The 14,443-nt window shown below is 38.7% G+C and overlaps 1 protein-coding gene across 1 annotated transcript; it reads right to left on the bottom strand.

The window, feature by feature from the left end:
• Positions 1-6,274: 6,274 nt before the first annotated feature.
• Positions 6,275-6,745, bottom strand: LOC149012326 (uncharacterized). Its single transcript, XM_089157575.1, has one exon. The coding sequence runs from the start codon at positions 6,743-6,745 to the stop codon at positions 6,275-6,277; it is 471 nt and encodes a 156-aa protein (XP_089013701.1).
• Between the last annotated feature and the right edge of the window lie 7,698 nt (positions 6,746-14,443).

Genomic DNA, 14,443 nt, shown 5'->3' with positions numbered 1-14,443 from the left:
AATATCATTGTAAGAATCTAATTTAGGAAACATATTAATGATATTCAAATATAGAAACTAGATTCATGCTATCTATGTAATTAAGGAAATAACCATCCTTACCTTTTATAACTCGCAAAGAATCCAAAGAAATCAAGTAAGATCTTGGCAAACTTGAGAAGAAGGTCCTAAACAAGTATATACAACATATTAGGAAAGATCCCTAACAGAATATATACCAAAACATCCGAAAATGCACCAATTCTCGGAGTTGCCGTACTCATTGGTCGAGTGGATTGGTCGAGTGGTCCAGTCGACCAATGCAGACAGTAGCTTAGAAAATCAGAGTTTTGAGATATGAAATCCGAATTTGGTGGTTCAAAAGGGTACTAATCAAGGGGTAGACTACATCAGTAGTATTCTAACATATAGGGGACCTCAAAACACTAATCAAATCAAGGTATCAAGATCCAAATTAGGAAACAAAAAGTTACCATAAATAAATCAAACATGGATCTTGATGAATTTTGAAATAGAAAACAAAGACAAGAACTATAGGAGGATGGATCATTGCTTTTGGTAATGAAAACATGAAAACATGCATAGGTCTTCATGGAATAAGGCTTAGAAGCATAAATCTAAATAAGGAAATAAAACCTACCATATATGTACTATCATGCATCATGAAGAACACATAGTAAGGTAGAAGAGAACAACTAGAATTCTATGGATTATGGATCATAGAAAGAAAACACAACCATTAACCACTAACATGATCAATGAAAGAAGATCCAAAGAGATCGGAATTCAGATTAGGAAATTAACAGAGATTAAATCATGGTTTGATCATGAATCCTTCAAAAGCTTGCAATGATCATGGTTAAGATCATTGTTCTAGCCTTAAATCCTTAGGATGATCATGAGAACATGTTCAGAGATGTTTGCAACAGAGGATGCAGCATCTCTTCTACTGTCTCAACTCAAAAAGGAAAGAAAAACAAAGATGTAGGAGAAGAAGAGAGAGTAGACATACCTTTTGATGCAAAAAGAAGAGTTCCGATGAAGATCCGCCAAGAAAACTCCAAGGATGCAAGAGAGATGACTTGCAGAGGTCTTTGGTCTGCTCCGCAGGGTTTGGAGGCAGCAAATACGAAGTGGACTCGAGGTTAGACTTAAATAGAGCAAGAATCAACCTAATTGCCAAAGACAAGCACCCATTGGTCGAGTGGATTGGTCGACTGGCCCGCCGACCAATCAGCCGACCAATGCAGACAAAGAAGGCCAAAACAGGGAATTGAAGGCCCAGATCAAATCCAAACCTAAAGGGGTTTTGTACACAAGTCAAGTGACTTACCTAGTAGGTAGAAATGCCTTCAAACCAAGATAAAGAGCACTCCAAGTCCATCAACTAATTAGATCTTCATCAGGATTCTATTTCCATAAATAGAACCTCATCATCAACCTTCATGGATTCAAAGCCAGACACCAAGTCCTCTACTGGGATGGCCCAAAGCTGACTTCTTACTTTACTTCGGGTCATCGGACCTACAAATAACAAGGTTTCCGGGTCAAGGTTAGGGCTGGGTTTCACACACGCCACAGTAGGTAAAGTGAAAGATAATGGACGAGTTGAATGCATGCATAATTTTATGGGTAGAATGGAAGAAAGAGGAAATCAAGATCCAAACTGCATATTGGGAAACATTACTACTATTAGTACAGAGAACCAGATGGACGTCGATCAACTGGCATTGATAACAGAGGTCGGTAAACCACCAGATATCAATAGAAAGAGTAAGCATTGGCCTATTGGGATAGCGAATTCAAAGGTAGGAGGGCTTCTTCCCTCGAGAAGGAGTTACAAATGAGGCACATGTGGAAAAACTTATCATAAATGAAGAATCGATCCATCCCCTTGGGGACAATAAGTTTATGCGAGAAGATGTCCGATCTGTTAATTATGAAGATTTTAGTTGGAATTGTTGAGGGACGGGAAGTACAACATTTACTTCAATGCTCAAATTTACAAACAAGAATACAATTCTGATGGAATTATTATTATGGGGACCCGTATAAGAGGAAAAAGAGCTGAGAATGTGATTAAAAAGCTTCCTGGAGAAGTTAACCTCAAAAGTGACGTTGTGGGCATGCCTAGGTGAATTTGGTTTGTTCTCTTCAATCCCCAAATCCAAGTATCACTGATTTAGACTCATGATCAGTATTTGTTTATGGAAGTTTAAGATTGAATGGGTAATTTTAGATGGAATATGGTAGCAATCTATGCAAATCCATCGGATACACTGAGGCAGAAAGGTTGGGATGATCTCCATACAATTCTAAGCATCTCAAACAAGCCTTGCTTAGTTATAGGAGACTCAAATGATGTTCTAAACTCATTTGAAGTAAAAGGGGGAGCACCGGTATCGGAAAGAAAATGCAAAAAGTTTATGGAAAATTTGAATCGCTACAACTTGATAGATCTGGGATCGTCTAGGCCTAAATTTACCTGGAGGGGGGCCAAAATGGAGGGGCTTGAGACACACTTACAAAAGATTAGATCTGGATTAATGTATGAACTCTTGGAGGCTATTATTTCTTGACGTTGTGGTCAAAGTTCTCCCTGGAATAAAGTCTGATCACCACCCTCTTTTGGTCGACTTCTATCATTCCAAGAGGAACCCCCAAAAAAGACCTTTCTGTAAGGAGGCCACGTGGCTTTTACTCATGAGCAATTTGATGATGTTGTTAATGAAGGCTGGCAAAGAACTATTAGTCTTCCTGCGGCTCTATCCCACATGTAAGAAAAATTACAAGACTGGAATAGAAATACTTTTTGAAGATTAGAGAAGGAGAAAAAGAAGTTGAATGCTAGACTCAGAGGGATTCAGAAAAAACTGGCTAACGACCCTCTAAATCCCTTTCTAGTTGATCGTGAAAAATATCTAAGGTTGGAATTGAAAAAAGTTCTAAGCAGAGAAGAGATTCTCTGGGCCCAAAAATCTCAAAAAAATTGAATTTTCCAAGGAGATAGAAATACAAGATAGTTTCATACCTCTATCATAATAAAGAGAAGAAGGAATAGAGTGGATGCTTTAATAGATGAAAGAGGTGAGTAGATCCAAGAAGAGACCAACCTCAAGGTGCATGCTATAAACTATTATAGGAATTTATTTAATGGGAAACATCATGAGCCGAGTCCCATTAATTTGAATCATAGATTTCCTGCTTTAGATCGGGATTGACTATCAATTTTAAGCCTTGATGTGTCAAAAGAAGAAACATTCAAAGCTATGAAACAAATGGGACCATGGAAAGCTTTTGGACCAGATGGTTTTCAAGCAGCATTTTACCAAACAACATGGACAACCATTGGAGAATCTGTAAATCAGACTGTACAGAAAGGATTTGCAGGTGATATGAATGATAAGGTAAATAAAGCTTTGTCGGGTCTGTTACCCAAAGTTAACAATTCTGAGAGAATCACCCAATTTTGGCCCATATCTCTCTGTAATGTGAGTTTTAAAATTATAACTAAAGTGATCACTAATAGACTTAAGGATTTTATGCCTAGTTTTATTGCCCCTAATCAAGCCAGCTTTGTTCTTAGACATCACATCCAGAATAACACTATTGTAGTGCAGAAGAACTTTCATAATTTGAAAAAGAAGGGCAGAAGAATCCAGTACATGGCTATAAAAATTGATCTAGAGAAAGCATATGACAGGATCCAGTGGAATTTTTATTGTTGACTCACTTTCTTTAACCAGAATTCCTAAAAGTTTGATTAATGTCATTATGAACTGTGTCACAATTTCTAAGGTCAATGGTCTTTGAAATGGTGAATTGACGGAGTATTTCCAACCTTCTAGAGGAATTCAACAAGAGGGACCCCCTCTCTTCCTACCTGTTTGTGCTATGCATAGAAAAATTGACTTATATTATTCAAGATGTTGCAAAAGGAAGGTGGAAGCCAGTTAAGATCAGAAAGGGGGGAACTAGGATCTCCCACCTAATGTTTGCGGACTAAGTCATCTTGTTTTCCGAAGCTTCTAGTTTCAACAGTCCTACAGTGTTTAAATAAATTGTGCAATGTTTAAGGAAGCAAGGTTAGTGTGGCAAAAACACAAATATACTTCTCAAAAAATGTGGGTAGACAGAAAGCCAGGGAAATAACACATATCAGTGGATTTTTTACAATTGTTGATATGGGTCACTATTTGGGAGTCCATATTTGGAATGAAATAACCAAGAAAGCTAACTACAACTATATTGTCAACAAAGTGAAGGAGAGGGCTAGAGGCTGTCTTCCTGGAAAGCAAATTCTTTATCTTTTACGAGTAGAGTTGTACTAGTTAAATTAGTAATCCAAACAATCCTATACTACACAATGCAATCAAATTTTATCCCAAAAAGAATTCTGCAGGAGATGAAAAAGGCCACTAGAGCATTTGTTTGGGGAGATACTGAACACCAAAAAAGAACTCATCCAGTTAATTGGGGAAGTTTGTGCAGTGCCAAGAGAAATAGAGGTTTAGGCTTAAAAATTTTAGTTATTATGAACAAGGCTTTCATCATGAAGCTAGCATGAGGAGTTCTCCACCAAGATACTATGTGGGCAACAATTTTAAGGGAGAAGTATGGCTCTACAAGGAGGAGCAACCCATTAAACAGTTCAGTGACTGACTCTCCACTCTGGAAAGCAATACCAAAAGAAGTTGTAACCATCAAAAAACATTGTGAAGTGGTAGTTGGGAATGGTAAGTCTATTCTTTTCTGGAGCAACAATTGGATAGGAACTAATCTTGTTGCTGTAGATATGGCTGTGAAAACTATTTTAGTTGACTGGTTTGAAGAGAAGACATAATCTTATGTGCAAACCAGTGAGAGATTGTGGAATGACCAATTTATTGATTTTCTGCTGATAATATCTATCAATAGATTAAAGCATGTCCCCACCCCCCTACTTCAGAAGATAATGGTAGTGACAGGTTCATATGGAAGCGTTCTCCATTGGTGATTCATTGTTCGCACAGCTTATGAAGCTATTTTAAATGAACTAGTAATGTCGACTCCTGATTCATACACAATGGCCTTCTAGGACGTGGTTTGGAAATTAAAACTACCAAGTAGATTGTGCTCGTTTGCCTGACTTGCAAGCAAAGATTGCCTCTTAACAAATGCTCGCAAAAAGTATTTGAAACTCCAGGATGAAGATGGATGCACTTTTTGTAATGCTAGGGTGGAAGACAACATGCATGTCTTCCAAGACTGTGGTTTAGCTTCGAGTATATGGAATCCGCTAGTCCGCCTGATTCATCGAAATTCATTTTATATTTTTATCAAACCTCTTGGTATGAACTTAACATTTGTGGAGAAGCTTGTAAATAGTATTTAGGATGGCCAAAGAAATTTGTCTGTGTGATTTATTTTCTGTGGAACTGGAGGAATAAAGATGTGCATGATATCGATTATGTTCGACCTGGAAAATGGGAAGCTAATAATTGAGGATTACTTCACCATAGTAAAGGAAGCATGGGAATCCTACAATGCGGAAGTACAAAACCACCAAGTATTACAAAGAAGTGTAATTGGTCTAAACAACCAAAGGATTGATTTAAATGCAATATTGACACCTCCATTATTAAACAAGGTCAAATTGCTTAAGTGGGAGGAGTTATTAGAGACCAAAAGTGGAGCTTTCTGAGGTGGATTCACAAAAAAGGTGCGATGTAATGAAGTTCTAGAAGCTGAACTTTTGGCATTGAAGGAAGGATTGGACATTTCTTTCAATATGGGGGCATGGCCTATTGAAATGGAATCTGACTCCCGCCAAACTATCTTGCTTATTCATCCTTATTCGAAGATCCAAGGAAAGTTTGGGACATTATTAATGACATCTGTGAAATATTCATATCAAATGGACAAGTCCATTTCACCCATATTAGAGGGGAAGGAAACCAAGCAGCCGATTGGTGTTCAAGGATGTTCTGTGATGAAATGGAAATCCTAAAAATCCTACAAAAGCCATCTCCCAAGTTATAGAAGCTTCTTCAGGCTGATATGTTGGCTGGGCCAAATTAGTTTTTTTTTTTTGTTTTGTTTTCTGTTGGGTTCTACGTGACCCGTTCTTTCCACCCAAAAAAAATACATCTTCTTATTTAAATATATAATTAACAGGACTCTTATAATTTTATCTTTATCTTTAATTTGAGTTTTTTTTTTTTTTTTTTTTTTTTTTTTTGAGTAAATGGTGCTTTATATTAAACTAGAAAAAATAGAGAAAAAAGGGGAAATATTACATTCTAAGATACCGTTTCCCCTTGGCGTCAGACTGAATAAGCTCAGCTAGCCTATGGGGAAGGGCGGTAGGGCTCAGGCTTATCTCAGGAGAGAATCTTGCAAAGTTGGCGAGGAAGTCAGCACAATGGTTTGTTTCACGCAAATGGTGAAGGACAACACAATGTTGGAACGTCGAGCGAAGGTCGGGAATATCTTCCACGAGTTCCAGAACTACCCAAGGGGCACTTATCCTGCCAGTAACAATGTGGACTGCAAGTTGGGAATCAGACTGCACCTGGATTTTAGTCACACCATGTTGGTGAGCATGTGCTAACCCACATCTTATTGCCTCTAATTCCATCCTCAAAACATTTGCAACATGACTTCCACCAGCTACTACAAAAATGACTTGACCAGTGGAAATTCTACTAATAGAACCATAACCACCACGCACCCCAGCGACAGAGCCATCACAATTTACTGCCATCCATCCTGGTTGAGGTCTGATCCAGAAATGAAGGGAACTCCTACGATGATGGAATTGGACCTGAATACCCCATCTTTCAAAAAAAGCTCTATTAACATAATTATCCTCCACATCGAAGTTATCTGTTGAGAAGCGCCGGCTGGTGTTTAGGATAATACGATTCAGAATGGTAGAGTAAGAGGTAGCCTCCTGACGGTGTATTCTATGCTTTCTTGCCTGCCAGATGGGGTAGATAAAAGCTGTAAAGCTAAAGCAACTTACCCTGTGGACTAGAGAGGATCCCTGGAAGTGTGTCTGGACCCATTGTAACTCAGTGTGCCAAGAATCAGAAATTTGTTTGTAGAAGCCATTAAGAGTAAGGATTTGTGTCCATATAGGCTTTGTTAAACAACATTTAAAAAATAAATGATCGATGGATTCGATGTCACTATTGCAGAAGATGCACCGTGTGTCAATATGAGCATCCCATGCTATGATGGTGTCCTTGGTAGGGAGTCGTTCCTTGCATGCAAGCCAAGTAATGAAAGAGAAGTGAGGCTAGTTGGTAGAGCACCACACTACTCTTGACCACGGGGCCTCCAATTTGTGGTGATGGACTATGTCCCAAGTAGACTTGAGGGATAAAACACCATTCAGTGTTGGGCACCAAATCAATCTATCCTGAGCTTGCCGAGGGTGGAGGCAAACTGCCTTGATGACATCCCATCGTTGACGTAATGTGATGTCAACAGTGTGGTCCTTCCACGTCCTGTCGGTGTTTAGAATGGAAGCAACCTTGTCATCTGGTTTTCATCCCAAGGCTTCAGAGATAATAACACGTACCCTCATTCTGGATAGGACCACCAGGGGTGCATGGGTCATCCCATAAGAAAGTACCGAAACCATCTTTGAGAACAATTCAAGTGTGGGGAAGAGTGAGGCGGCGAGCCTTGAGGATGCACTTGAAGGAATAAGAGCATTGAGTTGGCACCTCTAGACTCCAGATAGAACATTTCGAAAGCCATCTGTGGTGAATGAATGATGTCCAACAGCGAGAGCGATATGAAGCCAACACCCAAACATGCTTCATCAAATTAGCTTGGTTCCAGTCATGAAGCCTCTTGAGACCTAAACCTCCTTCATGCTTTGGATGGCATACATCTTCCCAGGCAACCTTGTAGCTACCCCTCTCAGAATTACCCTTCCATAAGAACTTGGCCATTATGCTTTCAATTTTTTGGGAGATGTTGAGGGGGATGTAGAAGACATTAGACGAATAAGAAAAAATTCCCTTAATCACAGAGCGGATAAGAGCTAACCTTCCTGCATATGAAAGGACCCGATTTCTCCAAGAGTTAATTTTTGCGTTCACCTTTTGGATGAGGACTTCAAACACGGGGCGCCTAGCTGGGCCAGTAGTAATTGGCACCCCTAGGTACTTAAAAGGGAAGTTACCGGCAGGAATGCCTAAAATGGCATCAAAGATGCCACGAAGCTCATTAGAGCCGTTTCCATAGTAGATTGCAGATTTCCCATAGTTGATCTGGAGCCTAGACAATGTAGCAAAGTCGTCTAGGGTTTCTTTAAGGCACTGTGCATTTTTAAGATTGGCCGTCCCAAAGACCATGAGGCCATCAGCAAAAGCAACCGTATTTATCTGGTGGTTGCTGCAATGTATATGATAGTCGAAGTTTCTCATGATCGCCGAATACGTGATGTCATCTGTTAGGACCGGGGGACAAGAAAAAGGAGGGGGGGGGGGGGGGCGGCGGGGGGGGGGGGGGGTGGGGGGGGGTTTGGGGGAAAACGCTAAAAAAAAAAAAAGAGGAGTCTACATTACTCTTTTCCTAAACTCTTACACTTTTAGCTAGCACTAAGGTTGGTACTTCACTGCTTCACAAAAAAATGTTGGCACCTTATTTTCACCAACAGAAAGGAAAAAGAACACACCGTCTCCAAGACTCTAATGAGTTTTCAAACGAGTTGTGCGGCATGCTTCTTTTTATATCTACCAACCAATTTAAGAAAAAAACAACGTTCAGCCTATCTCTAGCAAGTCTTTGATCTAATAGATTGATTTAAAAGCAAATTAGAATCACAACTGAATCGTAACCAAATTGAACAACCATATCTGAACCGATTGACATTTTTAATGGTCAAAATCCAAAAGTGTTGTCAATGCAGGTTTGGTCGACTGGTAAAATTCATATTTTTTAGTGAAGAGGTCATGGATTTTGACTATTGGAGACAACATATGCAATGTCCTCATCCCCTATGTATAAAAATTGTTTGTTATAAAAAAATAAACAAAAAAATCAGAATTGTCATATAACTGTCTTTTTCTTTTTGAAACTAGTAACTTTTTATACCATGGCAGGGTTGGTCAGTCGATAAGACCAACACTTCTCAATGGAGAGGTTGTGGTTCAATCTTGCTTGATGATGATATATTATGTAATACCCTCATCCCAATTTATAAAATCGTATCCATCATATTATGAAGAATTAGTTCTTGCCAATTGACTTACCCTCATCAGGTTCTATCATATGATTTGCTTTCAAAAATAGGAGCGCATGGTCTCTTCTCTATTAGTTTTCTTTAATGAGTCTGTCGTATTTTCTATGCTACATATGTAAGCAAAATAATTCATGCCACAATGATTGATACATAAATGAAGTAAAATCAAATATGAACTGAGTTCACTGAACCCTGAAGACAGTTTACAAACCCTATTATCAGAAAGGGAAAAAGAAATTTACCAACCCAAGGACAAACACTTGACTACAACAACAATGAGTAGAATTACTCAAAGAAAACAAACTTCCAAAGCCATAATTTTGAATTGCCAAATCAAACAAACCCCAAAGACAACAAGGGAACCTAAAGAAATAGAAGCAACAGTTCTTGACTGGTGTTAGCAGTTCATGTGAATTGGTGGAGGAAGAAGCGAAGATCTTTCATAATGTCGTGTAAGATTATCTTCTTGACCTTGTTTCCTCTCTTTGTTGGCATTTTACCGAAGTGTATGGCAGTACTAGTAATTCCATTAGGACTATAAGACACCCTCAATCCTCCGGTGCTGGTAGCTCCCAAAGTCGACTCTCCGCCCATTTCTTCAATGAGGTCGTGTAAGATTTTCTTCTTGACCTTGTTTGCTCTCTTTGGTGGCAAAGCCACCGAAGCACATGGCAGCTCGAGTGATTTCATCAGGATTAGAAGACACCCTCCTCCGGGGCCGATAGCCTCCAAAGTCGACTCTTCGTCATCCATTTCAAAATGCACCCATTTCTCCTTCCGTAATCAAAACTCTGATTAGAGTACTGGTGGGTGAGGCTTGAGAGGAAGGCGTTGTACAGCTTTATATAGACCTAGGCCCCCTAAAGGATTATCCAAGAAAACAAGGAAGCAAAATTAAATTATTTTAAAACCGTATGTATGATTACACAAGCAAACGAGGGTGGCTAAACCACATGATCTGTGTGTGTAAACGCAAATGCATTGGGTAATTAGTTGCCATTTTCATATTGTGTTCTTTTACTTGTACTCCAACAAGTCATCAATGTAATTACGAATGCTCTTGTCAGGAAAGTGTGTCTATTCCGAGTATGAATGTATGATTTTTATTCAACTCTGAGATTCAAGAACTAGTATATAAATCCTTGAGTCCTCAACTAGATTATGATTTTCAAGTTTTTAACCACAATAAATATTTCATTTCTCAAATAGCAAAAATAATCATGACTTCTTTATTTTCTTATTTATTTTCCTCCGTATTTTAATTTGGTCAAATTTTTTTCCTTGGTATACCAACGTCACCTTAAAAGTCTTCGAAGATGTGTAGAAGACTACAAAATTAAAGTAGAAGATTCTAGTCTGAAACGGGTAACTTTATTGCTGGCCCCACCTACTCGTGATTTCCTCCCGACCCTAAAACCCTTATTCCTATCATTACGTGTCACTCCACTAGAACATGATCACTTCTACCAAAAAAATAAAGAAGAACATGATCACATAATCAATGGAGAAATTTAACCATTTCGAAGTATCCGTTGCAGTAAGGGATGGCCGGGGACCCTCGTTTCGTTAGGATTTTCTCTCTCTTCTGTGAAGAGTTTCATCAAACTTCTTTGGAAAGTTTCGCCTAGCTCTGGTGTTGCCAGCATAACGACCAGTGTTCTCCTTCTTTATTGCTTTTCTCAGTGCAGATTTCAAGGGCGACCCCACAATCCTATCATCTCCAAGAGGGTGAAGGTGACCCTTTATTTCCTACAATAGCCTTCTAAGGCTCTCAGCGGATATTATTTTACCAGAAGATGACCCACCTAAGTTCAGTTCTATGCTAAATCTTCCACCTCTGGATGTTGCCAACACAGTCATTAGAAAGGTTATCACCTCCCAAAAAATAATGGCAGCCTCTGTTTGATGGTCTTTATCTAATGCTTGGGGATTACAGAGGGATTTAGCAGTGTACAAGGTAGGCAGACACACTTTCGTCATACAAAGACAATGAATCGTGTTAGGACAGCAACTTACAAGGATTCCAACACTATTGGAATTGTACTCTCAAGGCAAGAATATATTTAGATTTTGTTAGGATTTTGCTTAAAAGCTGGAATTGCTAGTTCTAACTGATGAAATCGAACAAAATAATTGTTAATTAGTTAATATTTTAAAATCTTTAACTTTTGTACCTGAAAAAAAAAAGTTTTACTTCATTAAATGAGCGTATAATTTAAAATACATTTGAGATTGTTGGAATGATGCTGCCGTCAGGAGGGAAGGACGTTGTTGGGGTGTTAGTGGAAGAACTCAATCAGATTCACTAGAGCAACAAGAAGATGAAACGGTGGTTGGTGATAGAGAACCACAGGAATCCCCACCAACCAGAACCTATGTTGCATTGTTGGTTGGCTTTCAAACTGCACGGGAGACAAAGATGAAACTATGGAGGAAACTAGACAGATTGATCAGAATGGATTTCTAGTTGGTGAACAATCTGAATGGGACTCAAAGGTTGACAAAGGCAGACAGAGGAAGGTGTAGGTGATGAGAGATTATGGCCAACCATCAAGCTTTCAAAGGCAGAGAAAGAAATAATGCGAAAATCTTGGAGATAGTCACTAATAATTAAGCTTGTGGGAAAGACGGTAAGTTTCAAAAACCCTATTTGGTTGACTGAATACCCTGTGGAAGCCTTGTGAAGCCCTAGATCTTATTGATATTGGCAATGCATTCTATATTGCAAAATTTGGCCACCAAGATGACCACCTAAAGGTCCTTACCAATGGAACTTTGCTTATATCTGATCATTATCTATCGGTTTGAAGATGGGTTGCCTAATTTCATCACAAAAGAAGTATTGAAACAATTGATTGTTTGGGTTCAATTTCTAGGTGTTTCAATAGAATATTTTTTACCATCTATTCCTACATAGACTGGGGAATAGGGTGGGAAAAATTATCAAAATTGATAAAACGACAATGCAACCCTTGAGAAGTAAATATGCTAGGGTATGTGAAGAAGTGGACCTTACTAAACCTCTACTCTCTAAGTTCCATTTAAACGGTCGAATCTTATATGAGTCATTACATCTTTTATGCTACACATGTGGTAAATTTGGGCATTCCCAGAAACAATGCACAACTATAACTCCTATAGAAATTGAGCCACGTGCAATTATTCCTTCGGGAGGAGAAGTTGTGAACTTGAAGAGAAAGGAAAAGGAGATTGAAGAAGATCCTCTTGATGCCACATATGATCCATGGATGCATGCCCAAAAAACCAGATACAGGAAAGATAATAGGAAAACTGTTGGAGAAATGGCCGGAGAAGGAAACGAAGATCAAAGATGGAAAACCAAAATAGGGAACAATTGGGAAACAGAACTATCGTACAAGTTTCGGGCTCTAGGTTCGCAATGCTCATGTGAGAGGAAACTAACGAGTTGCCAGTAGAGTCCAAATTAGATTCAAATGTTAGGATGGTTCCAAAAATTAGTCAAGTTAGGCAAATTCAATAGAGTTTCAATAGGGAAAGAACACCAAGATCTGATAGACAGGATGAAATTCCTAGACAATTATCAATTAACAATAATGGGCCCACATCTAAGGGCAACAAATCCAATAATGATGCTTGCGAAAGTTACACATTGGGGGAGGGAACAAAGAACAGGCAGGGGGAAGAGGAAGAAAGAAAAAGATAATGGACGAGTTGAATGCATGCATAATTTTATGGGTAGAATGGAAGAAAGAGGAAATCAAGATCCAAACTGCATATTGGGAAACATTACTACTATTAGTACAGAAAACCAGATGGACGTCGATCAACTGGCATTGATAACAGAGGTGGGTAAACCACCAGATATCAATAGAAAGAGTAAGCATTGGACTATTGGGATAGCGAATTCAAAGGTAGGAGGGCTTCTTCCCTCGAGAAGGGGTTACAAATGAGGCACATGTGGAAAAACTTATCATAAATGAAGAATCGATCCATCCCCTTCAGGACAATAAGTTAATGCGAGAAGATGTCCAACCTTTGATTTGTTAATTATGAAGATTTTAATTGGAATTGTTGAGGGACAGGAAGTACAACATTTACTTCAACGCTCAAATTTACAAACAAGAATACAATCCTGATGGAATTATTATTATGGAGACCCGTATAAGTGGTAAAAGAGCTGAGAATGTGATTAAAAAGCTTCCTGGAGAAGTTAACTTTTAAAGTGATGTTGTGGGCATGTCTGGGTGAATTTGGTTCGTTCTCTTCAATCCCCAAATCCAAGTATCACTGATTTAGACTCATGATCAGTATTTGTTTATGGAAGTTTAAGATTGAATGGGTAATTTTAGATGGAATATGGTAGCAATCTATGCAAATCCATGAGATACACTGAGACAAAAAGGTTGGGATGATCTCCATACAATTCTAAGCATCTCAAACAAGCCTTGCTTAGTTATAGGAGACTCAAATGATGTTCTAAACTCATTTGAAGTAAAAGGGGGAGCACCGGTATCGGAAAGAAAATGCAAAAAGTTTAGGAAAAATTTGAATCACTACAACTTGATAGATCTGGGATCGTCTAGACCTAAATTTACCTGGAGGGGGGCCAAAATGAAGGGGCTTGAGACGCACTTACAAAAGATTAGATCAGGATTAATGTATGAACTCTTGGAGGTTATTATTTGTTGACGTTGTGGTCAAAGTTCTCCCTAGAATAAAGTTTGATCACCATCCTCTTTTGGTCGACTTCTATCCTTCTAAGAGGAACCCCCGTAAAAGACCTTTCTGTATGGAGGCCATGTGGCTTACTCATGAGCAATTTGATGATGTTGTTAATGAAGGCTGGCAAAGAACTATTAGTCTTCCTGCGGCTCTATCCCACATGTAAGAAAAATTACAAGACTGGAATAGAAATACTTTTTGAAGATTAGAGAAGGAGAAAAAGAAGTTGAATGCTAGACTCGGAGGGATTAAAAAAAAACTGGCTGACGACCCACTGAATCCCTTTTTAGTTGATCTTGAAAAAAAAAATATGAGGTTGGATTTGAAAAAAGTTCTAAGCAGAGAAGAGGTTCTCTGGGCCCAAAAATCTCAAAAAATTGGATTTTCTAAGGGGATAGAAATACAAGATAGTTTCATACCTCTATCATAACAAAGAGAAGAAGGAATAGAGTGGATGCTTTAATAGATGAAAGAGGTGAGTAGATCCAAGAAGAGACA

Source organism: Hakea prostrata, chromosome 6 (genome assembly GCF_041222555.1).
Source record: "Hakea prostrata isolate BN-2017 chromosome 6, UWA_Hpros_2, whole genome shotgun sequence".
NCBI classification, from domain to species: domain Eukaryota; kingdom Viridiplantae; phylum Streptophyta; class Magnoliopsida; order Proteales; family Proteaceae; genus Hakea; species Hakea prostrata.
Note: the sequence above shows the minus strand (reverse complement) of the source record. Positions and strands in the feature narration are given on the sequence as shown.